This window comes from Magallana gigas, chromosome 8 (assembly GCF_963853765.1).
Source record: "Magallana gigas chromosome 8, xbMagGiga1.1, whole genome shotgun sequence".
NCBI lineage: Eukaryota > Metazoa > Mollusca > Bivalvia > Ostreida > Ostreidae > Magallana > Magallana gigas.
The window spans coordinates 18,445,499-18,473,107 of NC_088860.1; the positions used below are offsets into that span (position 1 = coordinate 18,445,499).

General features: G+C 32.4%; 1 protein-coding gene and 2 long non-coding RNA genes across 4 annotated transcripts; all 3 read right to left on the reverse strand.

Moving 5' to 3' along the window:
* Positions 1–383: 383 nt before the first annotated feature.
* Positions 384–9,905, reverse strand: LOC136270745 (uncharacterized). 2 transcript variants are annotated; one of them, XR_010708598.1, is made up of 4 exons: positions 9,814–9,905; positions 2,816–3,037; positions 1,322–2,545; positions 384–1,149 (listed from the first exon to the last, which is right to left on the reverse strand). It is a non-coding gene; the product is annotated as an uncharacterized lncRNA (long non-coding RNA). The 2 variants fall into 2 exon arrangements; XR_010708597.1 differs by having other exon boundaries at positions 384–2,545; positions 9,814–9,896.
* Positions 9,906–10,513: 608 nt separating this feature from the next.
* Positions 10,514–11,846, reverse strand: LOC136270746 (uncharacterized). The gene is made up of 3 exons (XR_010708599.1): positions 11,467–11,846; positions 10,827–11,267; positions 10,514–10,628 (listed from the first exon to the last, which is right to left on the reverse strand). It is a non-coding gene; the product is annotated as an uncharacterized lncRNA (long non-coding RNA).
* A 10-nt stretch (positions 11,847–11,856) lies between these two features.
* LOC136270744 (uncharacterized) lies at positions 11,857–27,341 on the reverse strand. Its single transcript, XM_066069326.1, has 6 exons — positions 27,165–27,341; positions 20,300–20,530; positions 18,596–18,844; positions 17,417–17,659; positions 16,805–17,041; positions 11,857–13,199 (listed from the first exon to the last, which is right to left on the reverse strand). Exons 2-6 carry the CDS (start codon positions 20,514–20,516, stop codon positions 12,031–12,033), a joined length of 2,115 nt encoding a protein of 704 aa, XP_065925398.1. The 5' UTR covers positions 20,517–20,530; positions 27,165–27,341; the 3' UTR covers positions 11,857–12,030.
* Positions 27,342–27,609: the final 268 nt, after the last annotated feature.

A 27,609-nucleotide genomic window follows, 5' to 3' on the forward strand; every position in this document is an offset into this window, starting at 1 on the left:
TTGGCTAACTTTCCTTGTTATTTGTTTATCTCTCCTGGAGCATATCAAATAAAAATTGCTTGTGCCCAACTAATTTGCAGTATGAAAAGAAAGTATTTTTAAGTATCTCTTGACCAAAGTTTTAGAGCACATGTCTTTGATAAACTGATAGTTTATGCATGACTATTTCATGCTTTAGGTGAAATGTGGAATACATGTACGTAGAACAATTATCTTTTAAGTATCAAATAATGTAAATTTAAAAAAATATATTTAAAATTATTTTGATTTCTTAAAAAAAACAAATTCGTATGTATTTTAAAATTTCATTATCTAAGGTAACCTTAGTATATAAGTGATGTCCAGTATTGATGAGTTTGTGTGTCAACTCTGATTCAAACCTGATATTCAAAAGTTGATTGTTTTCCACTACGATTTTTACATTTTGTTCTTCATTAAAGAGCCGTGACTTCACAAAAGATAGCTGTTGATGGACAGTGCATGCGTCGGAAGTCTAACAGAGCAGATATATGCTGATCTGTCGTAAAGAAAAAAAAACAAGCTATCATTTTTAAGCTTTTTTTTTTACTAAAACCTTTTATTAATCTTTCATTCGCATGGTAGTAAATAAGCACAATTACAGTGCATCCTATAGTCTCTTTCTGATAATAACATTTGTTGCATTGACAAAAATGATCTTGTTGATCTTTCTTATATTTTATATGTAAAACTTCGGAATAACAGGTTACATTTTATACATGAAAAGGCATTCTCTGTTCCATTAAAACTGGTATATCTTGACCTATTGCTATCAGACAACACGCTTGAAGATTTGTGATCTTTCTGTAATAACATTTGCTGAAAAGACAAAAAAAGATCGTTTTGATCTTTCTCGTCTCTTATTTCTGAAACGTTGGCTACTGTCTCCAGCGAAGCTTCAGCCTTCATTGTACTTTGTGTAATGGTCGACAGAATTTCCATTATCCATTTCCATTTCTCAGAATTAAAAAAAACACATGTTTGGCAATACATGTTGGTGCTGTTTCTTTAATTTTCTTCTAACTTTGACGTCATTGTTTGAAAATGATTACTTTGATGGTCATTTTTCTAGTCCTGGGATATGTATCTCATAACCGTTGTCCTTTTTCCGCAAACCCAACTGTTACTATTCTATAATTACATTTGTTGTAGCAAATTTTCTTATAAAACATATCTATAAAACATATTTAAGTTTATTAACGATTTTAAGCAAGGGGGAACTTTACCATCCATAACCAATAAAAATTACGCGAAGACCTGTATAATTTAAATGTCATCAAAAACAAAAACAACAAAATTCTACCTTCAATTATCTCGATAAGTGTCTTGTGTTTTATATGCAGTAGACTAGCTTCTTCGGATGTATTGTTGGTCCTTAATTAGGTTTCCCGGCATTTATGGGTATTGATTAACGTCTGTGGTTTATGATTTGGTGAGCCTCATTGTTCCCATTAACTCTAAACCCTATCATTTACAACTTTTCCGCCATGTTGCGACGAAAGCGACAGCATGTCAATATACATAATCATAGGTTCGTTATGGTGAACCATACATACCATACAGAGACTTAATATACGAACAAATACTTTAATCCGGTGAAATCAAGCAATATCATATTATTGATGACTACTCAAACAACTTCAAACAATATTTCAGCATTATTTCCAGCCCATTCATTAAAAGAAGACCTAAGTTTTTGTTTGGTTTTCAAACATAGAATTGAGAAAAAGAGTACTTTCAATTGTTTTAAAATAATAATAATAGTTAATTGAGAATAATAACTTATTTGTCACAGAGTTGAAGAAATCAGCTTTCACTGCACATCACAGTTTGTCCATATATCTAATGATTAGAATATACTTGTTTCAAAAACTTTCAATGAAAAATACTAGTATGTATTTTATTAAGTTTATTAAAAAATATTTTGAATTATAGATTGAACCATTGTATTGACAAGTCACATAATTAGATTCGTAGACATTTTCCTTTTTAATATTGATAGATACATGAAGAAGTAAAAATATGAAAAAAATTAAACTAACCAGATAATATACATCGACAAATGTGCAGTAATAACGTTAACCAAACTTCTATATCCATATCAACGTTTTAATTGCAGGAATACATGTAATTTCTACATCAATATTTATAAACATGCTTTTTGTGTAATATATTTATATATACACACTCCAACTCATTTCATAATTTGTGATAATTTCACATTAAGGAAAATCTTAGTAAGGGAAATCATTTTTCGACGGATCTCTCAATATTTAAAGGTCACTAGCATGAAAAGTAGGTTTTGGACCTATATTTATTTCAAAGTGAACGATAGCACTTCAATAGTAAGACTAATATAAACAATTTGTAGTTTAAACGACCTAATAGAGAAAAAAAATTGCGCCCTTTAGTAGCCTTAATCCCTCCGTGTGGGGATCCGACCTGTACTCTGCCTCTGTGGGTGACTGAAACTTGATGCCACTGTTCTTCTACTTACACACTCTGATTTCATTACAGATTGAAATGCCTACAAGAGTCAGAATGAGATTACACTTAAGAATTATAGCTAATGATATTAGTACTCTTAAAGTGCAATTAAAAATCTAGAATAACAATTAAAGCAAACAAACCTATCATGGATTCACATTTACAGTTATGTGATTATCATTCTGTTTAAAGTCTCAAAACATATCACAAACTTAATGAATTACATTCATACCTATAAATCAATTTTTTATTGAAATTTGTTATTAGAATATTTTAATGAAATACAAAATTTAAAAAAAAAATGACTTACTTCAAACGTTTCTTTATCCTCATGATAAACAACAAAGATAATCTCTTTAAATGAAGTTGATCTTTTCTGATGTAGGAAATCTCTACAACATTTGAGCATTGTCTTTGCAGCAAGATCAGGGGGATAACCCAGTCTTCCTGTCCCTAGAGCAGGGAATGCCATGGACCTCATCCGATTTTTGTCCGCCATTCTCAGACAATTCTCAACAAATTCAGTGAACCTCTATAATGTTTTTAAAAAATAACATCTGAATTACAGGTAAATTCAAATAAGATCCCAGAAGTCGACAAGTAGTTGATACCTGTTTACAAAAATGATTTAGTCATTACTGTTAATATATTGTCTTTAGGGATCTTATCAGATATTGCAAAAATAGAGTAAATTTTTTAACATTTTTGTATGTGTAGGTCTTTGTTCTGTAATCTCTAAACTTTTAAGTAGCAAAATATACTGGACATGATTCATGTGATATAAAGTGTATGTGACAGGAGCAAAAATAATATGATTGATAAAAGAAAACACCCGATCTACAATATCTGAATGAATATAAAAACACCTCTCTGAATGCATGAGTAACTGTTATTCAAATTTTAAAATATTTGGGATAACATGGAGATGTGCACTGTAGCAACGCACTTCAAAAAAATTTATGAACGCCGTCAGATAATTATCTCCGTTTACGTTATTGTCTATCGAAACAAAATGACCGACGTGGCAGACGATTGGGAGTCAATACAAATATTGCAAATATAAGACAAGCTTGCAAGTCGTATAAAATCTTGGCGGTCATCTAGATTAAAACAAATGAACAAGAAAAGGGCGTAAGTTAAATACAGAACGCCCATGACTACTTCTATGCCAAAAATGCCGACTGTCAAGTGGGTCTGTCGCCTGTTGATGTGCCTGACGTTTCTTTGAATTTGGATGTCGAAAACCATGATTCAGAAGATGTTAAATAATATGATGAAAGGGGTATTGTGAAAGTTAAACATCAACTATATTGTTGTAAATACCGGTCGCCTTTACACCTCACTGACATACTGAATGAGACAAGATATGGACTCGACAGCATTATCTGCAATAATGACTTCTGTTGCCATACGAACCAGGTGTCAACTGGATTAAGGATCAGCAAAGGTGCTTTTGACACAAACACCAAAATAACCATATGGTATGTATTCAGAATCTGATCATAATTGAAATATTACTTAGAAATACAGAGATCTAAATATGTAAAACAGATATTACAAATATTAAAACAAATAAAACAAATATTACAAAAGACAAAGAAATCAAAATTAGTTTAGAGAATAATAAATGTTTTTTTAAAAAATATCTTAAAATTCTAAAGAAACAATGACAGTGGTATGTCACACCAATGAATATTTAATACATATATTTATCTTTGTTAATAAAGTTGTTACCCCTCTTCAAGTTAAACAACTTCACAATGAAGCTTTAAGAAATGAGTTGACTGAAACCACTAAAAGGTTGCAAAAAAGGGCATCAGAGTTAATATGCATGAGCTCAACTCAAGCAAAAAAACACTTCAATATTACATGTATTGCGAGTAAAGCACTTAAAAATAGGTATGCAAATCTGAGGACGTCTAACCGTCATTACAAAAGCATTGTAACAGTAATTTTGCACTCTTTTAAGGACTTCAAACTATATTGTTCAAACTCTAACTCTCTCTCTCTCTCTCTCTCTCTCTCTCTCTCTCTCTCTCTCTCTCTATCTATGTTTTACAGTCAGCAGGTTATTTCATTTATTTTCGTTTAGAATAACACCCCGTATTTACAATTTTGATGTCAATGAAGATGCAAAAGCTATCACCAGGAAAAGTACCACAGATAAAGGGAATAGTAATGGACAACGAAAAGCTGTGGCATACAAGACAATACTTAAGAATAACTCAAAAATGAAGACGCCTGTTGTTAAAGGTACGCTCATGAAAACTGAACATCTAAATTTAATTTCTAAAACATAGGTAATCAAAGATAACAGAGTTCAAGTTGAGAGATCATGGTATGATACAATATCAGACCATAGTAGTGTTCAAAATCACGAGTGATATGATATTGTACAAATGAACAATACAGTACTGTAAGGTACAATATCGTAAAATACCAAATGTATCATATATCATATAATACAATATTATGAGCCGGTCCTATGATATCGCGGTAGTTAAATCATATAGTCGAAAAATCTATTAATACGGAAATATTTCCAGAAACTAATGTTATTGTGAGATTCCTCTATTATATACCTCAGTGATGTTTAGTGTGCCTTTGTTTATTATGTCTAAAAATATCCCGACGTCAAATGTCATTTTCAGCGCGTGCTACTATACGTAAACAGAAATACCGCGATACCATACATGTAGAACCTGCGATATGATAAGAAACAAGTATATATTATACTGTATTTTATTACATATATATATGATATACAATATAGTATTTTACTATATGATGCAATAATAGACTTTTGATAAGGTCAATACTTGGTGTATAAACCTGATTAGAGGATATGGAGCGATGACAAAGTTTTAGGTTGATATTCTCTCATCAAGACTATAAAAAACAATGGATCGACAAATAGCAAAAGGATGTAATTAATTTATAATTAATCAAAACCAATTTTTTTCTCAAGATTATAATTTTATATTATAATGTATGGGAATTATTTCGCTATTGTGACGATGACAATTTCGCATATCCAAAACCAGAATATAGTCATGAAAATCTATATTTTGTATAGGTTTAAAATAACTCATCTATACTAGTTGATGTTTACAAATTTTATATATTTCGTCAGTAAATTTTTAAGAGAATTTATACGTTACTCTTCAAAAGGAATTTAGACGTATCAAATCAATCTAAGTGCTTTAACGTCTCCAGACATTGAATTCCGTCAGTTGCATGTTGTTTTCGACATTAAAGCAACAGGATTGTCATGGTTCTCTAATATTACAGAGTTTTCTGCATATAATGGCAAGGATTCCTTTAATGTTCACATTGATCCGCGTCAGCCAATAAGCCAAAAAGCAACTGATATCACAAGGCTGTCTTTCTGTTTTCAAAAGAATCAAATGAATCGTTATGGAAAAGAAAAAGACAGTGTTCGCATCCATCAGGCCTTGCTTAGTTTTTTTTTTTTTTGTTTTTTTTTTTTAGATTTTCTTAAATCAAAGAGCTGCCCCGTCTAATAGGACACTGTATTGGATCGTATTATGTTCCAATTTTGTCCTTATTACTGGAAGAGTTTGGAATTTTTGCTAATTTTCTACAATTAATCTGTGGACGCATACAGACACTTAAAATTAAGGAAGAAAAGTTTTCTCCAAAACTGCAATTCCAAGTTACAAACAGTCAACTCTGGTTAATGCATTTCTTGGAAAGGACTTTGATACACATAATGCCTTCGAAAAGTTTATATCTGTTTGAAGAAAAACTGTACAGTCATTGCAGAAATGTCGAATATAATTCCCTTTCATTTGACGAAATTGAAAGCCAGCTTTGCATCGGTGATTTTAGAAAAGAAAATTTCAAAGGCTGTAGCAAGTTGGCTTGCAAGCCCTGGACTTGGGTTAAACTATTTATATCTTTCATTCAGGAGAGGTCAGAAAGTTGGTGTAAAAAGTATTTTTCAGGAGCTGTAATAATAGCGTCAAACACGAAGAAAAATGGAATACTCTACTTATTATCTTTGACGATTCATTCTGTTTGAAACAATATATAATGCACTTTTTAAATGCACAAAAGACAGTAAGTTGCTAAGGCTGGAATATAAAATATTTCATCGAATTTTAGGAATAAACATGTATTTATTTAGTAGTAGAATAACTAACAAGTACAAATGTAATTAATGATCCATTGGGTCTGAGTCAGTTGAATATTTGTATTAACTGTAATAAGAGTAAACAACTGTGGATGCAGTGCAAACATTTATTATCAGTCTATGGTCATTCCAATGTCCATTTGAAATGTGAAATCATATTTGGTTTTTTAAAAGAAAATAATATTTTTGATTTGATTATTTTGTTTACAAAGAAATACATATTCTACAAATGAAGACAAAAGCTCAAGCCTTTTTGTAGTGCACTTAAAACTCAATATATTGACATCATATTATTTTATAGAGAGAAAAAGTATTTTATTTTATTTGATTTCATTGATTTTAAAGGAAATACCATGCGTTGTATCCTAACTTCTTTTTGGTTATTACTTTTTCATGAAATATAACATATCTATTGACTAACTATATTCTATATTGTGGAATAAAATGAGAAATGTGATGGATATTTTCTTTCACAATCAAATGAAAAGCGTGACTTTATGTGTAATGTATATCTGATATTTCACGCAAAGACCGTATGACTACGGTAAGGTGTTTCAATTTTTTCGTACAGATCTTACCAAATATAAAATGATATCAAATTTTAACTTGAAGGATGTTTGAAAATGTATACTTGTATGACAAATGATCTTTGGTGTCCAAAAAAAGTTTCACAGCCATTCTGATACGGTCGAATTCATTTTTTTAACTATTTTTCCCCCAGATTTTAGGGTCTAGAGGAGGTCATATTCAAATTACCTAATTCGAAAACTTGCTTGATGATCTAAAAAATTCAACGGGTACAGCCTATCAATTTTACCTTAAAATGATTTTTTAAAGTTTGTTATATTTTGGACCAATACAACATTTTGAAGAAATAAACATCATAGTGCGTTATGACTGGGAATCAACATTTTTTATCATTAAAGCTGTTTGGTCCGATTTTATATCAATTTTTGGGTACGCTTTTTAACAATGCTAAGATGCTAAGTATGTGTATAATAATAGACATTTCAGTAAATTTCACGGTCAATTGTGTCAAATAATTTTAAAAGATATGTATGAAATGTTAACAAAACAAGCGACAAAAAATAGGAATTGCGTTATTTCGCCTAATGTTAAAGTTCACCCCTGGCGTAGAGACCGCTATGGTCATTATGTTCAGGTAGATTTAAAAAAAAAACGTGTACATTTTGTTCGCTAATATTTTTTAAGTTTGCTTTGTTTACGATCGATGCGTAACATGCTGGTTGAATAAACCCAATCATCCGGGGGACGAAACCAAACGGTTCCCTTTCTCGTTCATGATTCTTTAACCACTGGTTGACGGACTATACATATGTATTAGCTTACGAATGCTTGATTTTACACAGTCTATTTTTCTGTTTTGTTTGATAACAATTGAGTGGCTAATTATATACAAATCAATTTACCAGTCTAGAGGTGTGAAACCCCCTTTTTAATTGTTCACCGGACTCGTGTACCATGTGTATATATACCCCAGATACACACGTGTCTGTAGCAGTAGTTTCGTTAGTTTACCTGTTTACATGTACCTGTGTCATTGTCTCGGATCATTCGTGTGTGAAGAGATATTATGTAATTTAAAAAAATAATAATGAACATAAGTCTGCCCATGCAAGCGGTTTAAGATGTCGTATTCATCAGCAAAAAGGCGACGAGAATAGCAAACTTTAAAATCCTTTAAAAAGAAATACGACTTTAACAAAATAATAACAGATACAAATTTCTAAATTTACGATACTTAAAATAACTAGATACGTCAAAACATCAGACCTATATCAATCATTTTGGCTTTAAAATCAAAATTATTTTGTATATCTTTGTAAGAAAATTCCCCTTATGTTGACCTCGTGACGTTACTTTCGCTGAAGCCTCGTTATCGCCTAATTCTATTTCCTCTTGATTAGACTTCTCAAAGCAGGTAAAAAAGCCACTTAAGCGGCGTAACTCCATTATTTTTTCATCGATTTCGATGCAGTTTTTTGCATTAAATTCTGGTAAATAAATCCTATGACATAAGTTTCACATCGGCTGGGCTGCAGGTACCCTTTAAACCCTCGAAAATTCTCCAAAAAGTACACCAGGATAAAATGTACAAGTGTTAATATTTTCAAGTCTACATGTATATCATAATTTGATCATTCCTAGAAAGTTGACAAACTTGCTTATGCCCAGTGACCCGGCGCAACCTCAAACGAATCGCAACGTTATTTTACCGCGTCCCGTTACGCTTATCCTTTAACTACCTAATGAATAAACAGAAAACATGAAATATTATTTATTTCTCATTTAATGTATTCATTTTAGGGAGGAACCATTTACATCTTCTCTCCAAACATTTTTTTTAACAAAACTTTAGTTATTGCTATCCGAAAGTCAAATAACTGTAAAACTTCGTTATAGTCATTGCGTACACATTTTACTACCGCTGACATCAGTTGATGTATTATAAATACTGGTTATTAGGTCAATGTGTTTCCATTCTAGTTAAACTATCAGTCAAAGAGCCTGATAATTTGAAGCTATTGACTCCATAAAGTTTCAGAAGTTTCTTAGACTGAAATTGTCTTTTTCTGAGATTCTAATCAAGCTGATACATATTCTCTGTGCCGCATTGACGTCAATATTCGATATGCAGGCGTAGTCAGATTTTTATGGCTTGGTAAATATGCTTAGACTATTTCTTTGTCAAATTTTTTGTTGCGGTTTGTTCAATGTTTATGCCAATTTTCACTGATATCCGTAACTAAGAAAGAAAAATATCTCTGTTGTTTCAATAATTTCCGAACAACCCTCGTAAACTAAATGATTTTATCAAAAAGCCTTTTCAGTGCAAAATTGCTATTCAATACATGATGGCTTAAAACTATTATCTATCTTTTAAACGGTCTTTACAACTTTGACTGCATCTTGCATACTGTTTCTTTTATTTTTTGAAAGTGCGATGACTCGATCACAAATTTAACGCACTTCGAATTATTTTCAAAGTGCGTAATTTTTAAAATGCGTTGTACATTTAACAGTGCCTTGATTTAAGTGTTACCATATAATTCTAGATTCTGTGCTTAAGTTCGTTTCATAAATATTTAAACATATATGTAAACCATTGCTTTGAACATATTTTCACTCACCTACACCCACTACCCATGCTTTTATACTCACACTGAGTGCATCTCCTTTGTTGTGATCCCACTTCTTAATGGCTCCATGATACATTTGCCTACAATGGAGATTACCTCCCTTGGTCATGACTACACTGTACTTCTCCTGGTTGAACGCCATGTTTGTACTTCATTCTACATTCTTTTTGCAGGAATTCACCCCCGACCCTTAGAAGACTCTTAGACGTAGCACAAAGAGTGAGGTTTAATGATTTGTTCGTGGAGTTCACAATCACATCAACCTGTTATTGAAACAACTTGTTAGAGTACAATACATTAATGCTTAAGCTTTAAGTGACATTTCTAATGCAGATCTTGATGATTGGGGTATACAATATACTGCTTTTGGGATGTCTCTTTATCATTCTATCATAATTCTTTCTGCCAAAATTTTTGAACATTACTTATCATTCGTCACAAAAGATCAAGGTCAAGATCAATGTTGTTGAGGGGTTATTATCATTAGAGGCGAAGAGTTTATTTGCTTATTAGTGATTTGTCATCATAGCTGACAGTGTGTTTACTCGCAAAAAAACCAATTGTTCATGGAATTCCAGTGGTACAACATAACATCCAAGTCAAGTATCAAAAGGCTTAGGTATTACCTAAAGTAAAACAATGAGTGACCCCAGCAATGATATTTTCCAAACATATTCATAAACATAATATTACCCTCATTTTTGCCAGATTGCCACTGATAACCTTAATCTCACTGTTGTCAATATCCGACCTAGGCCTGCTTTTTCTTGACTTCTCTTCTTCTGAATCAGAGCTTGTGTTTTGAACTGAGAATTGAATAACAAAAATAAATCATTCTTTATAACTTTAATATGTATAATATTCAATTTGAACTATCATCTTATATACAATGTATGTAAACAATCTGAAATGGTTGAGTTCAATAAAGTTTTGTAAAGAAATCATTTAATTTGCAATAAAGTTGAGATGAATAAAGATGACAATGAAATCAATAAAAAACGAACCATATTCATAGCCACAAAATTCCTTGACTTTCCGTCCATATTTACTCTTAAGAGTTTTGACAAACTCCTTGACAATAGTATCATTGACATCGCAAAAGTATATTTCTTTTATTGACGAAGATATAATCTTGTTGTATGATTCAATAGCACGCAAAATAACCTCCACTAATTGTGCCGCAGGATATCCATAAAATCCAGCACTTAATGCAGGGATAGCTATGGAAGAATAATTATATTTGTCTGTCAATTCCAATCATCTAGATATAGCTTTTTTAAGCAAATGTTCTTCGTCGTGACGCCCATTACGCCATCTTGGCCTCACGGCATGGATCAGCATTTTACAGGGGAGTTCACCTGGCTGAGCAGGCACTGCTTCACCATGTGAAACAGTGCCATAGGACTTACAGTATGTCCTACTATCCTCTTGAATAATTTTTCCTCCTGTAAAGATATTTATATCTTATTCATTTTCCGCACCTTTATCAACTACTGACAGATTTTTGTTTCAATCACACAAATAAATGTATGATTTTTTAATGAATTTTTGAATCTACATATTGCAAATGCAAAATACATTCAAATCATTAAGTCACACACGCCAATTACAACGACAAAAGTAGAAAATATTTGTACTTCTGACCTGCTTTAGATATTGACAAGGCTAAACCTCCACAATGATCTAATTCTCCATTCACAAGAACGTCAACTTCCAATGTTGTAACATCTCCTTGCATAACTACGAACTTCTTATCACATAACTGCATTTTGCATTCAGCAATTTTTATAGGTAAACATTTCGATGTTCTTCTTTGGCCTTTAAATGATTCAGTTTCCCTAATCTTTCTATTGTGACGCACTCCTTCTTCATCATAACGGATACATGATGCTTCTTTTCCGGCTCTCTTTGCGGTATCTCGCCATTTTCCTGAAGTTAATAACACAGTAGCTCCAGATTTGGTTATGCTGCAACTACCTACATGAATAGATCTCATCAACTTTCATAAGCTTTTTTAACATCTTCATTATCTTCATCTTCGCCCGTAATTTCTATTGAACAAGTTGATTGATTTAGTTTTATTTCTAAATTTTTTGGAGTACATGATTTTTGGATTTTTGAAATTTAATTTTGGCCGAACATTTGCACGTACCTTAACTGTTGTAGAGATAAATGAACTACTTTGCTGTCAATGCGGCATTTCTCGGACTAAATTTTGAGTTCATGTTCAATCTGCTTATAAACAGTCTCGAAAATATATCTAGTAGCGGTGACACAAACTTCAGAATTTTGATAAGAAATAAACATTTCTTTATCATAATTGTCTTTTAGTTTTTTAACACAAGCTTGCCAGTCTGGCATACTCAAAACTTTACCAATGTCTTTGATTTTAATTTTTTCTTCTGGAATAAATTTCTTAAAGATATCTAAAGCATCATCAACCATTTCTAAATTTGAAGATGTCATATATACTTTGTCATCTGTTACATTCCAAACTGCCATGTTGCGTTTAGCTTTCATTTCTGCAATAAAACGATCTTTTACTTCCTTCATGGAAAAAATTTCATAACGTCCTTTTGAAATGTTTAACGACTTGGACTTTGTAATCATCAGATATTCATAAATCTTAATCAGAGCCTCGTTGACTTTTGCAGGCTTTCCAGTCAAATTCACCTCTTTCTTAATGTTTTTAACTTGAAAAACAAGATCTGGGAAATCACTCTTTAATTTCTTCCAAAAATGAGTTTCCCATATCTTCTGGCATTTATGAAAATCTAAGGGTACTTTTTTCATTATTCTTTTTCGGTTTTTTATTTTGGACTCCTCTGTTTTGATAAAATCTAGAATTGTCCGAGTAAGGGCTTCAGTATTTTCCTCATAGCCAGTTAATATAGCTGTGTGGTTTTCCTGTTCCAAAACGATGTTCACTTTGATTGGATCACCGATATTTAATGTTTTTAGCCGATTCAGAAATAATGACCATGCCTCAGGTAAAATAGAATGCAATTTATATACAAATCTTTTCATATGCTTATCCATCTCAACCGTTGCTTCTTCTTTCCAGCTTATTAGGATTTCCTTTGAATTTTTCATATCTTTTGTCATTGTACACTGTAACTTGACAATAAAGTCTGACTTTGATTTTGGCCATTTTATCTTGACAAACTTTTTTTGTAAAGCTTCGTTTATTTGGCTACATGCCGGCAAACAGTTTTGAACAAAATTTATGACATATACATTGCTTTCATATGAGACACATGGCATGCCTTCCAAATTTGTTGGTTTTTCTGACAAACCAAGACAGGGATAAAACATCTCCGCTTGAACTTCTCTCTTATCAATTGTAAACTTTTCTTGTGCTGCAACATTCCTTGCATCTGAAAAACAATTCTCTTTCATTTTATCTACAATGATTGCTTAAATTGCGCCATATGTGCGTGGAGTGCAAATTTTTTTCAGGGAACTCAGACATGAATAATCTTGGTCATATTGACGTAAATCTCTTTATCGTTCTTTATATTTCAGAATGATGAACACTTGTTTTTACTTAATTCGTAATTTAATTAATGCAAAAAAAGAGCTGGCAAGACGATGTAAACAATTTCTCTCATTCGAACGTTGTATATGCATATTTTTTTTAATTTTAATATTCATAAAATCAACGCGAAGCAGATCCGCTTTGCGGCTGCTACATTGCAAGTATATGGGACGAATTCATACTGTGACCTGAGCGTAGCCTGGTCACGGTAAGATTATTCGTTCTAGCACGCGTCTTGTTGCTTCTTATGTGGGAGTTGGTTGCTGAATACTTTTTCAGATAATTTTTTCTATTCAAGCTTGACATTACAAATTTCAAAGATTGAGGTTCTCCTTTGAATCATTTTTTTCTTCTGTGTAGTGAATATTTATATTTTCCTTGGGGAGTCTTAGAAAAAATCTTGATAAGATATGTTTTCTATCGCAAATTTTGCTTGAGAATATACACTTAAGTCGATATAACGATGCATTGAGGGACAGTACTATTTGATGTAAAAGTTTAATAGGTCGAGTCACGGGTGACAGTTTATAAAAGAAGCGTTTTAATTGTCCGATTTGGTACCCGATCAAGTAGTGTAAGTGATCGTAGAATTTACGTGTCAATGCCTCTCGTTGTTGATGTTCTTGCAATGCTTGATTTGCGTTTTTGTAATGGTTGAGTCGGGTTGAATGAAAATATTATGCTTGACTTAGGTATATACATGTATACATGTATATATCAGTAAATGTTATCTGAAACTGCATAATGATGTATTTATATTAATAAAATGGTATCGTTTAAAATGTAAATTACATCAAATGTATAATGCTAAGCAGCAAATGCAAAATACGCAATAAATGAGATTTACCCGAAAAAAGTACAATTAAAAAGTGACCTTCAAAAAATTACTTCGAATTCATAAATTAGCTTTCAAAAAAGGGTACATGTAGGTATATATCTTGTGTAATTCTCAAGGCATGAAGAGAAACCTGTGATCGAATTTATTGTAAATGCTTATTGTATATATCCTTGGAATATATACTGTAGCAATAAACATTTTATTGACAACTTCCTAATAAAAGATCACTTAAATGGATAAATAGTCAAATATTAACATTCATAATGGTGATAAATTTTGAAGTGATGAAAATAAGGAAAAAAATATAATAAACTTTTCACATAACATTATAATATCCCAAATAATTTGAAGAAAGTTTAATCAAAGTTGCTTAAAGGTTAAGTGTTTTATATTACATTCTTTTCTTAATGTTTAGACAGTAAATTCGAGATATCCGACAAAAGTATAGGCGGTATCAAAATCAACCACATTTTCGACCATAAGCACTTCCCATACAGAGTTACCGCTGACTTTCTCTAAAACATGCTAACCGACCTCGGATTGCTAAATTCACGCGTGTGCAGATCGAGTTGCCATTTCACACAGTTTTACATTTCTATAAACAAAGTTTTCAAACCACACTTCTTCAATTTAAGGAAACAAGTTGCTGTCCATTAAAAAAGGACTACAATATATGTACGTGGACCATTTTCATGTGTTTCCAAGGAAAACGTGAAAGCCTTAAGATTATCAGAGATTCCACCGACTCCAGCCCTCTGCTTTTAACCACTAAATTTGTACGTTGTATTACGTATACATGTATGTATAGACCTTACTTTTTATCTCAGAATTACAAGGATTCATACTTCTGAAATAATTATGATATATCTATAAATGAAGCTTGCATGTATAGTATCAGGCATTCGGTGAATTCTACTATTTGCGCCCACATTACGATTCGCACTACTTTGTTAACTATTCAGTGACAGCTTTGTGTAAATTAAAAATTTCATTTTTTGATGCATTTTTCTTGAGATTTAAACTTTTATACAGTGACATACATTGTAATTATTCAATCATACTTAAATGCTTAAAAAACTATAAAAGTAAAGTTAAGTTACATGTGTATTTGGAAAACAACAAAACATTGCAAATTATGCTATTTGATGCATGTTGTAGTTTCGGCATACCATTAACTTATTTCATAATACTGATAGTTCATATCACATGCCAATCATTTCTTTCAAAGGAATACTTTGTTTCTTTACTGTTTACCGACACTTTTACAATTATAGCGCCTTTGAACTTATGTGTGCATATGACACGGAATTCCGATCCCGATTCAGATAAACGTGTGCTAGCTGGTTCCCTGAGCTACCCGTTACGCACAGGAACCAGGCTAGCTCATGCGCAGGCTGAACTTTCCCAATAGCATCCGGTTTAACCTCGCTTATATATTTTCTGGGTCCACGCAATGATGTCAATGTTTTAAAGATTTTCTTTACAGATTCACATAGCATTAATGAATAACTTGTTCATTGTTATGATGGAAGATCATGCGACTTATATTAAAACTCTTCTGTTAAGAATAGGACATAAACTGATTAAAAGAACTAAAAGTACAATTCCCTAATGTTTCACCTATTTTTATGTCACTATAATTATAATAGTATGTTTCCAAATTAGGGCTTATTTTGTAAATAAAGCAATCTGTGTTAAACCTTTATATAGTATTGTAATGTATTCTTATATGCATATTATCTATAATTTACTTGTTTAATTTTTACGAAGACTTGAATAATTCTTCCACTGTTGTACATTGCCGTTTAATCCGGTCGGTAAAATTTGCTACTTTGCAAATTGACTGAGCTATCAGCCAATCAGAGCGCCGCACAGTCTTTTGCTACTTTTACATTCTTTTGTTTTTACTAGGGGAAGCTGCGTGGAAAATTTTTGATCAATTAAGACACCTTCAACCTCACCATCCATCCACCACTTTCTTAATTTCTATAAGCAAAATACACAATTGTTGAAGATGGCATTTTCAAACACCGATTTTGTTTTCATTGTATTTCTCTTTTTTTCTTCTTTTTTTTTTGTAGTTGTTTAGCATGTGTACTAGGTATAACATTTTGTGGACTGGAAACCCCTCTTCATCTATACACTGTAATTTTTTTCTAGTCAACTGTTTGTGGATCTTCCAGCCACCTATGATTATGTAAATAAATAAATAACGACATATTTTAATTAATACGAGGTGTTACTGTCTTCATTTACGTTGACAAGCAAATGGAATCAAACGAGCTTTAATGTTGCCTTGATCGGTTAAAAGGAGGAGGGGGTAACATAAATGTATGGATGGATTTTTGTAAACACAGCACAAACGCTGAGTCATGTATTCTATATCGTGAAAGAGAAGTTTAAACAAGATTTATTGGCTCACATTCATGCATGATAATTAACTTTGATGCATTTTTCATGCCAAAATTGAATTGGAAAAGAAAAAATTGATTATGAATACATATACATGTACTCTATTATTAGATTTGAATGAAGAAATATGACTGTCACCCGTTCTGCCCCTTAGAGTTTCTTATACTGACTGAATAATTTTATAACATCATTACCTGATGGATTTTCAAAGTAGACAATACAGTAACCATCTTCTGGATGGTAATCCACCTTCTCCACATCTCCACCTCCACTTTTCCTCTTGTTACAGAAAAAATTCTCTATTAGATTACAGGTAATGCTCTTGTCAATTCCCTTGACATAGATAGATTGACATTTCATCACCATCTGTACAAATAAGGTATTGCCTTCAAGTGTTGTTTCCTTGCATTGATTACACATTTTTGCGAAATCTAAAAATAGAAAAAGAGCATTCAGTATGACTGTATAGACATAACGAGAACATAAATCTTAACGACCTTATTTAAAATAACTTCACGCCTGATTGAGTAAATAGCAAATTAAAATTGACGTCCGAGTTAATAAACGAAAATTTGAACCCCGTTCTTAACTCGTATGTATGTATGTGTGTATGTATGTATGTATGTATGTATGTATGTATGTATGTATGTATGTATGTATGTATGTATGTATGTATGTATGTATGTATGTATGTTATGTGTGTACGTACGTACGTATGTATGTATGTATGCATGCATGCATGTATGTATGATGTGTATGTATGATGTATGCTACATGTACAAAGCTGTTTTTATAATTTTCTGTACCTGGTTTTTCGGCAAACACTAATATGGCTGCATCTTCTTGTTCCCCTCTCACCAGAGATATAAGTTCCACACCAGCTGGAGGCTCCAGAAATTCCACTAGCGTTTCTTGTGTTGTTATAGGGTTTAACCCTGTCACTAGAGCTTTGTTCATTTCCCAGAGAGTTGGATCCTGGCGGTCTAATTTCTGAACATCTAAGGACATTTTATATAACATATGATCTTGTTGGAGGCAATTAGTCGCATCTGTATAGACAAAATACAGAAAATCAAAGATAAAAACGGTATTTGAATCCTTCTGTAAGCTAGTGCATAGTCAAATCCAAGTAGCTACTTGATATTTGGTTCAGTTTGTAATTTTAAGTTGCAAAAGTAAGCTCACAATTCATGTATGTGTACAGCAAATGTGAGTTTTTCAGTTTCAAATAATCCGATCATTCAAATTTCTTTAGATATTTCAATAAGTCTATCAATAAAAGTATCAATCTTTATTAGTATTTTGTTAGCATTATTTTTAATCAAATAGATACACTGGTTACAAAATCTAAAAAAAAAATACATTTTGACTCAGCAAATGTTATAAGGGCGTCTTCAACTTTCGAGTCTGTTCCTTTGATAGTTGTTAAGGATACAATATATCCTCCCCCTGACTTCTGTGTGTTCTCAAAGTAGCTTTTCAATGTGTCTTTTGTCAAAGGTATATTCAGCCGTACTCTAATGGTGTTACATGTTTTTTCACATAATGCCGTCAATTTACCTGCGAACCAAACGTTAAAGAAGAACACAATACTTTTTCTTGATTTATGTATCTGCCTTATTATGTTTGTAATGATCCATCAGATGAATTATGAACTATTTCTCACTGAAACAGCTTAGCTTTAAGAGACAGAATTTTATCTCTTTTACCAACATGTTATTGAATAAAAGTGTTTCAAATTATGCTAAATATTTAGCTTTTCTATTTACTTTCAAAGTAACCAAATCAGTTATTTTGTGAATATGTAGCGTTTGATTTGTTTAACTACTTACATGCACGTGTTGCAAACGATAAATACGATCATGCTAGTTAGCTTTAACATAGTATGTAAATGAATCATTCCCTTTGTAATATAAATTGAATGTGTGCATTCAAAAGTAAGTTCGATAGTTTTGAAAGCATCTTTGTCAGCATTGCATTTTTACCTGACGCAACAGATTTTTCAATTTCAATATCGCCCATTACTTTTGATTCAGAGTCAGGACTCTCTAACGTTGAAAGAAACGACTCATCAACACAGGCTTGTGCTTCATTGACCGATTCAATTGTTGCATCCTCCACATCTTTGTCTACAGCATGATCGGTGGAAAAAGTTAGAATTGGTGGAATATAGAACCTGGGAACGTATATGTCTTGATCTTCCTCGTTTAGTTTTTCTAATTTTTCACTCTTATCTAAAAACAAACCTTAAGGTATTCAATGTATAACGACCACATTTTGTACCTAAAAAATGAATGGTCCGATATTCTTCATCATGATGTCATTTTGAAGGTATTATCAATTAAAAATGATCCACCAAAGGAATTTTCAAAATATTAATTATGCTCTAATTGATTACACCTTGAATTTTGCATTGAAGTCTATGGGCAACGTATGTTTTAATAAGATATTGTAAAAATTAACTTAAAATTTGTAAAACTCTCTTGGTCAATACATGGATAAACTTTCTCTTTAATAAAATATGAAATAAAATGAATCATTTACCGCAGATATTTTGGCGATATTAAATTTTTCCTTTTTTCAACAAGGGGAGATAACTCTTTAAAAAAAATTAAGGTGCAAAATGACCGGCTTCTTATTTGATGTCAGTCATGTGAATTTGCTTCATTTCACTTTCATTGTTATCTAGCAATACATATTTAACTGGTTTAAAATGATTCAAAATTGTTCATTATCCCTTCATTATACATTGAATACCTTAAAACATTCAGCATAAAAAATGTGATGTATAATAATGATAATACATACAATAGAATGCTTGAGGTGACATTGAGTCAAAGAATGTATTGTAAATAGTTTAGGGCTTTAAAAAAGAAATTAATTCATTTTGATTTTTTAAAAATACTTTGTCTATTCTTTGGACGGTTTTTAGCCAGGCTCTGTTAAAAGCAGAGTCCTGGCTGTAGGCAGGCAAACTACCAATGTTACTATAAAATGCACAACTACAAAAGTAAACCAAAAAGAACCAACAGCGGCAAAGTAAAAGCTTTCGCTATACCAAATAGTTACAAAAAGAGCCACGTTTTGTCAAAAGTGTTTGTTTTTTGTTTCTTTTTTTAATTTCGAGAGAATTGTCTATCTTTTTTAGGGGTTTTTTTTTCATTAATAACGTGTTTTAAAAACAAGACTATGCATTTTGGACACATACAATGCGCATGAGTTTCCATGAACTACTTTGCTGCTCGTTGAAGAAATGGGGATTGAATATATAACGCTTGTTGCAAAATTCACGGCAGCAACTGTTGAACCTTTTTCTTCTAGACAGACCTATTTTTGTTTATAGGCGCTCACAAAATTTGGTCGCTCTCTGACGCTTTGCCGACATAAAAAGCATGAGAGAGAGAGAGAGAGAGATTTTCAGTCTTCACTATACAATATGCATAAAGACACACCAAACGAGCCCGGCTCTCAGTACTTCAGTACTTTGATTATGTTTTTGAAGTCACATATTCCTTATACTGTTCCATATATATGTATAATTTTATTCAAACTAAGCGTTTTTCGTTGAGCACCAGCTGTCGCTTTGCTTTCACTGTGGGTTTTCAAAACCACATTTTCAAAGAACTAAAAAAGTCTTTCATCATTATTGGCTTACTTTATTGAGAAAACAGATTGATCTCTTTCCTTACCCTTGGTTTCTTCTGTTGCAATTGCTGTGCTTTCAGACCTTGATGAACACGACTCTCCATCGCAGACCAGGGATCCGTCGATCGATTCATTGCTTGTGTATAAATTTGAATTGGAGACTGTCATCGTGTTCTGTTGACTACACAGAGATGAGAGGGTAGAATATAAAAACTTTGGAACGTACTTATCATGGACTTCCTCGCGTTCTCTTTCTTCCATTGTCTCTTAAGTATCTGAAGTAAATCACACAACGATGTGGCTTTGAGTCAGAGACGTTCTACTGATATTAATGTCTTGAAATATATACATTATGAAATGAGGTATAAAGGAATTTTTGGACAACATAATTTCTATACAACCAACATAATTTACCAGTACATTCTTTCTGCTTGTGTACAAAACACTCTAAAGAGCCTTGGTTATATGTACAACTTTATAAGAGAAGGCTTACATAGGCATTGCCTGCTGCATAATCCTTTTATGTAAATGTATATTTCCATAATAAAATATCTTCAAATCAAATCAAATTTTATAAAACAGCTTTGGTTTTTTTTCTTTTTTTAGCCGGGCTTTGCTGAAAGCAGAGCCCTGGCTGTAGGCAGGGAAATCGCCAATGATACTATGAATAGCACAACTTCATACAATAACAGTAAACAATAAACCGAACATATATCATATATTCTGCTATACCAAATAGTTACACAGAGAGCCATGTTTTGTCAAATCTGTTGGGTTCTTTATTTGTTTGCGAATATATTTAGCGTTGTATTTTTTTCCTTTCTTATTAATGACATGTTTTTAAACAAGACTATGCGTTTTGGGCACATATACAATTCGCATGAATTTTCATGAACTACTTTTCAAAGCATTGGTGTTTGGCTGCACATAGAAGTAATGAGGGTAAAGGGGTTGATTTTATAATGCTTCTTTCAAATTTCAATGCAACTGTTGATTTTTTTCTACGAGACAGACATATTTTTATAGCCGCTAAGAAAACAATTCAGTCGCTCTCTGACGCATTTCCGACATTAAAGGGGAAGGACAGTCAAAAACATAATTTATTTATTTTAATAAAGTGGTGTAAATTATCACATGTGGTCATGCTGTTTTGAAAATAAAATACGTAATTAAGCTTTAATGAACGTTTGAAGTTGGAGAAATCGTATTTACTGGAGGCTGACATGATGTAGAACTCTTTTGTATTAAAAACGAAAAAAATTAATTATTTTGACGTCACACCATCTATTCCGGTTTGGTTTACATATACAAATGAATGTACACAGTGCTCTGAATATAATTAACGCTGGTTTATACCTTTCTGTTACTCAAATAATCGACTAAACAAAATTGATAATGTTTGAGTTCACACGTCAATCTAAAGAATAAAAACATGTATCATTGTATGCATAATTATAAGTAAATGACAAAAATGTCAAAGTTGAAAACGACCTCGATTAAATGTTTTATTCCAAGTCAAGTTCTTCGCTAACTGAATACATGTTATTATTGTAATCGGGATGTTTAAAATTCATTCTTTAAAGTCGGAATTACCATGTCGAAATAACGACGGCAGACATTTTCTATGATACTTGGCATCTGTTGACAATTTCCACATTTACGCGGGGATTTCTCCGACACTAACCTCTGCTTTTAGATTTCAACGAACATGCTCCATTTGACGTTAGTTTGTAGTTTGCAAAGGTAAAAGAACGGTCTCAAATCAATATTGTTTCAAATTTTCCAGAACTTGTCATTTAGAGCGAATATCATGATGCTATGTTGATAAGACAAACCGGAATAGATGGTGTGACGTCATAGATTAAAGTTCAATGGCAGCCCCCACGGCGGCGGGAAATTTAAATTAAGCGATCGATTTTCTTGATTTATTCATTGTTCCGGGGTTTTTAATGAAAATAAATACGATTTACAATTATAGTAGATGATAATTAATTGATTTATTGTACAACATATTTTTAGTTTCCTTCCCCTTTAAAAGCATGAGAGAGACAGAGAGACAGACAGAGAGAGAGACAGAGAGAGAGACAGAGATTTCCAGTTTTCACTACAAGCTAGGCATAATGACACATCAAAAGAGCCCAGCTTTCAGTACTACTTCAGTACTTTGATTCTTTTTTAAATAAGTAACTTGTAAAACTCCGTATCAAACAAATTGAATATACGAGAGAATGTTTTTATTATTAATCATAACAGACTAACACAGAAAAAAGTGAGCTATGATTTTTACATAGAACTCCACGACTGACATTTAATTTATTCATAACGATTACAAATAGCCAGAAATGAAGCATATTAGATAATAAAAGCAGAACACTAATTTGCATATCAAATCGTGAACATGTGTCGTTTAGGATATATATTGGTTCCAAGATGGTTAAATATTGACACACAACAACGTTACTTGTACAAGTATATACGCCAAAACATTTTGCCCTACACATACCTCGTTCAGAGAAGAAAGATTTACAACAATCGTTGTTGTATTTAAAAAAAAAAAAAAAAAAAAAAAGGAACAAAGGTGGATGTTTTCAAAAAAAATTTACTGACAAAAGTAGAAATACCGTTGTTGTGAAACTTGATTTGAATGTCTGTACTTCAATATTTTTGATGAACCTAAACCAAACATAAATCGAGATTCATCATGTCATTATCATCGTCTTCCTTTACTATCAACAAAGTATTAATCTTATTCCTAGTAATCTGAGAAAATTTAAAAAAGTCTCTGATATTTAGTATTAAATTGGTGTTTTTAAAGATACTTAAAAAATGAATTTCACCTGCAGAACAATATTTTCTAACCATAAATGATGAAAAGGATATTAAGACACTTGCCTTCTCAAATCTAAACAGTCTTTAGAATACCATCAATCACATGGAAAGTGTGTTTTAAATTTTTTCAAGCAACCAAGACAAACATACCTTATTCGCGATTAAATAAGATAAGTTAAAAACCTTTATAATTAGGAGCAGTAAGGAATGTACGAACAATTCATTAATTATATCACCGCAGTGGGGAAAATTTCAGAATATGCGTGTTCACAACAAGATGAAGCTCATGTACCGGTGTTATACAGTGGCTTTTCCCCCCTAACCCACCTCTCCCGGAAAAATGGCATATTTAGCAGTTTTTTTCCGCGGAAAGCTGACAATATAGTGGAATTTTCCCCTTTTTATCGCCAGATTACCCCTACGTAAAACCTACTATATAGTAGATTACCTCCCTGTTTTACATTCCGGTCATGTTTATGGCAGACAATTCGTGGCAATAATTTGCAATATCCGAGATGATATTGATTATTCATAATAAAGGGTAATAAATGCATATACATGATATAAAATACATATTTATTTCACCTTGATATGCGCAAAGGCACGCGTCTTCATCACATTTTTGTACCATCACCCTTTATTTCAACCTTTGTTGCACTTTTTTGGAAGACCTTTCACCTTTTATTTGGATTTCGGAATACTTCAGAGTTTTCTCTCCTTTGTTTTTTTTTCTTATGATCGATGCATATCATTCTGCAGTTTGGGCTATGACGTTATGAAATGGATGTTGTTTAAAGAGGACGTCACCATACATTTGAGCTTTGAAAGTACGCCGGTTTGGAGATCGGAAAACTAGTAAGCTGGATAAAGTTTTTCTTATGGACATCGAAAAGATGATATACATGTAATATGAAACAATATATATATATATCAAATATCATAAGCAAGTTTTAATCATTTATCATTTTGTCTTACTTCCGTAATGACAGAGAACAAAAAATATACGATAAAAAAGTTGTTTATACGTGAAATTTCAAAATCCGTTGAAAACACTGAAGATTTGTCGCACGGTAAGGAAAATGCAAAATTAGTGGTTTTTAAAATCGTCATTTTCTTTTAAATCATCAAATTGTAAAAAAAAAAAAAAAAAAAAAAAAGATGCAATTCGTCAATTTAAATATAAATTTAAAGAGAAAAAGACTTCAGTTATTACCAGGATTGGACGCAGAGCACCAGTCCTAATGAGTTTATATCAAACCTATATTAACCTTACAAATATTACGGCTTTAAAAAAAACTTATCACTTCAGGTGACGACGAGCTCTCTGATTTATTAAATCCGTCCGTAAATATGATAGTAATATTATATAACTCTGAAAATAAACTCCTGATACACTGAAGATAAATCGAAGATATTTTGATAATTGTTCAGTAGTATTTACCACTTCGTCAGACGCGTAGCATCGGGGGGGGGGGGGGGGGGGGCAGGGAGCAGGGTTCATGTCCCCCACTCCTTGGCGCAGATTATTCTTAAATTTACATACAAAAAATTGATTTGAAAAAAAAACGATATGAACAGTGAACAGGTATACTACGATCCCCTGTCGGGAAAAAAAAATTTTCGATTGTGAATTCTCTTTTATATCGCTTGTTAAAATTTTTTTTATGAGCCCCCTTACTTCCGAATACGATTTTACTTACTTGTTCGTTCAATACAAGGTGAATTCCTGCAAAACAAGAATCAAAATAAAATGACGTTTCATTTGATTTCAAATTTTGCACATCTGCGCATAATTCGATTTAATTGTTTAAAGAATGTTTGTTTTTTTTGTGTTGGTTTTTTTTTTGGGGGGGGGGGGGGGAGGGGGGGGTTATTGGCATAACTGTTACCCCAGTAGTTACTTCGTCAATTAGTCAAACCCCACTGCACTTTTTTCCTTTTCATTGACGGAGAGAAGCAGACAAGAAATTGCATATCCAATAAATAAGACGCCAAGACGGAAACCTGCTCGAAAAAGACCTGCGGCGTCTATCAGAGCTAAGTGGCCACCAGCCCAAAGTAAGAGGAGAAATAGAGATCAACTGCAAATCCCGTTCTGGCGGTATAGGACAACATTAACGCCGTGTCAAACAAAGGATCAGCTACCAATGCGGCTACTGATGCTGTCTGCACTCCAAGTGTGGATTCTTCCTCTGTCAATGGTCCTGGATCCTCTATTCAAGGCAGTACACAAGGTAATGAAGTTGCCAGTATTTATGACATCTTTGGGGCAAATGTTTCAGAATCAGTAAAACAAAAAATTGTTAAGGGTGATTTTTATTGATTTAGGTCAGCTACTATCTAATCCGATCATAATGGATGGTAAGCAAACCCTTACAATATCAAATGGTCAAGTGGTCATTGAACCTAAGCGGGCCTCAGTTAAGATTACAAATGAACAGCAGTAAGCGGATACATTCTTGAATTTTTCATCAATATATGTTGGGTTCACCCTGAAAAAATATTTAGGCTTGTTGAAATACCTCCACACTATAAGACTAGGGGCTACAAGGTGTGCAGGAATAGGGTGGAAATTTATGACGAGCAATTTAGGATGAGAATGACTAAAATCCTTGTGCATCGTGGGGAGTAGTAGACAAAGAGCTCTGGCAAACGTATATGGTTCCATCAGCTGACAATTTTTTAACGTCTTAACACACTATTAGGGCATTAGCATTCCTTCAGTTCTTCCGAAGTTTCTCTAAAACAGGGTTTAGCCTGGACAAAATTTGCACAAACAGACACGGACTGCCAGATCTAACTTTTTTATTTAAAAATCCAGATCACAGCGTTATGAGTGTATATCTTGTCAAACTAGGCAATTTATCGAATATTTACCGAAGTTAAGTTCTACTTCTTCCATGATAATTATGTTCAATTTAAACATTGTCTATAAAAAAAAAATCGGCAAAAAAATCGGCAAAACGAAACTCAGCCTTTACAGAGGCATGCAAATAAATAGCCAACCTTTGGGTGTACAAACATTGATTTTAATACTTACTGGGTTTCCATTAATAATTATCATAAAATCTGAACCAAAAACGTGAGGGAGAAATCTAGGGGGGGGGGAATTACTATCTGGTAACTTTCAAACCCGGGGGAAATGCTTCTATATAGCATGTTTTTTCCGGGGGGAAAGCTAACATGGAGAAAAACTGTTTTACAACACCGGTAATGTTCGGTAACTCAAAGATTGTTGACTTGATTTTAAAAATGCAGAACGCAAATAGATAGCGGTTCTAGAATAATAAGCGCGTGGGTGAAGGAATCTTTTTCTTGAATTAAAAACCAAAAGCAAATTATTTTGATGTGTCATATAATTAAATTTACAGTGTGCGCAGATTGAAGCATACACAATTGCGTATACATGTACATACATATACGTATATGTACAATATGTTATTTGGTCTCCCTTTGCTTAAAATACCTCCAATGCAACAGAGGCTCCTAAAATCTAGGACGCAGGTTATATACTATTCAGTAATGTCGCTATACCCTTATTTCCCGCATCAAGCACCTTATTATTGTTCAACTATTTACATCTGTTTCTTAATCATGTAATCAATCATTCCTAAAAATATTTTAAAATGTGTAAATTATCATTATCGAAAATTGAATTTTGCACCGAGAGAAACCATTTCTGTGGAGGTCACCACGGTAACTATAAACAACTTGTTGCTTTCGGTTTGATCGATCAAGAAATAAACGACGCAATTACAGCACAAAAAGCACAAATAGACGTCGATGAATGATATAAGGATTATTTATTATAGATTGTAAAATAAAATCTGGCATTTAATTAACTTAATAAAGCAGTTTTTTAAATTAAAGTTTAACTTTTTCGTACACTCTTATGCGAATGTCGTTTAACTCGATTGTTTTCGTTTCTTGCTTGTCAGTTTAAAACTGTAATAACAATATTTTTATGAAATAGAGGAAATAATACCTAGTGGATGTAAGCATTATAATGTAATTGAATGTAAAATTATGTACTGATATTATAATATGCTAGTGTCTAGTATGCAAAATCAATAAACCTACCTTCTTAATTTGCGTAAAAATTGTCGGATTTCCTTTCACGGGGTTCAAAACATCGTTAAATAAAGAATTTTATATTCTCATTTTCATCTACCATTTCACGCTGGGAATCAATATATGAAATTGGCAAAAGCATAACGATTACAAAATATCCGATTCTTTTACAACTTCTTTCGTCTTACCTGGAATTATTTTTCTGCTTTCGATTTGATTTTTCAGAAGCGGATCGGGTATCTGATTTAAAAGACCATTTAATTTTTCAGAGGAGGATCGGGTATTTAAAAGACCAAGCAACATATATGGTAGGAATGGGACTTGTACAAATTGTGCCATGGGACAAATATTATTTAAACATCAAGTACCCATTAGACCTACATTTTTACATTATAACTGAAATTACTCAAGATACAGGCGAAATGTTCAAATACGTACTTACTTTAAAATTTGT

Excerpts from the sequence above, each read along its gene's own strand:
- LOC136270744 (XM_066069326.1), bottom strand. The coding sequence starts at position 20,516 with ATGGAAGAAAGAGAACGCGAGGAAGTCCATGATAAGTACGTTCCAAAG. Across the intron at positions 17,660-18,595 it reads TGAAAAATCTGTTGCGTCAG|ATGCGACTAATTGCCTCCAA; the intron begins GTAAAAATGCAA and ends TTGTCTATACAG. Across the intron at positions 13,200-16,804 it reads CTACTTTGAAAATCCATCAG|ATGCAAGGAATGTTGCAGCA; the intron begins GTAATGATGTTA and ends ATTGTTTTTCAG.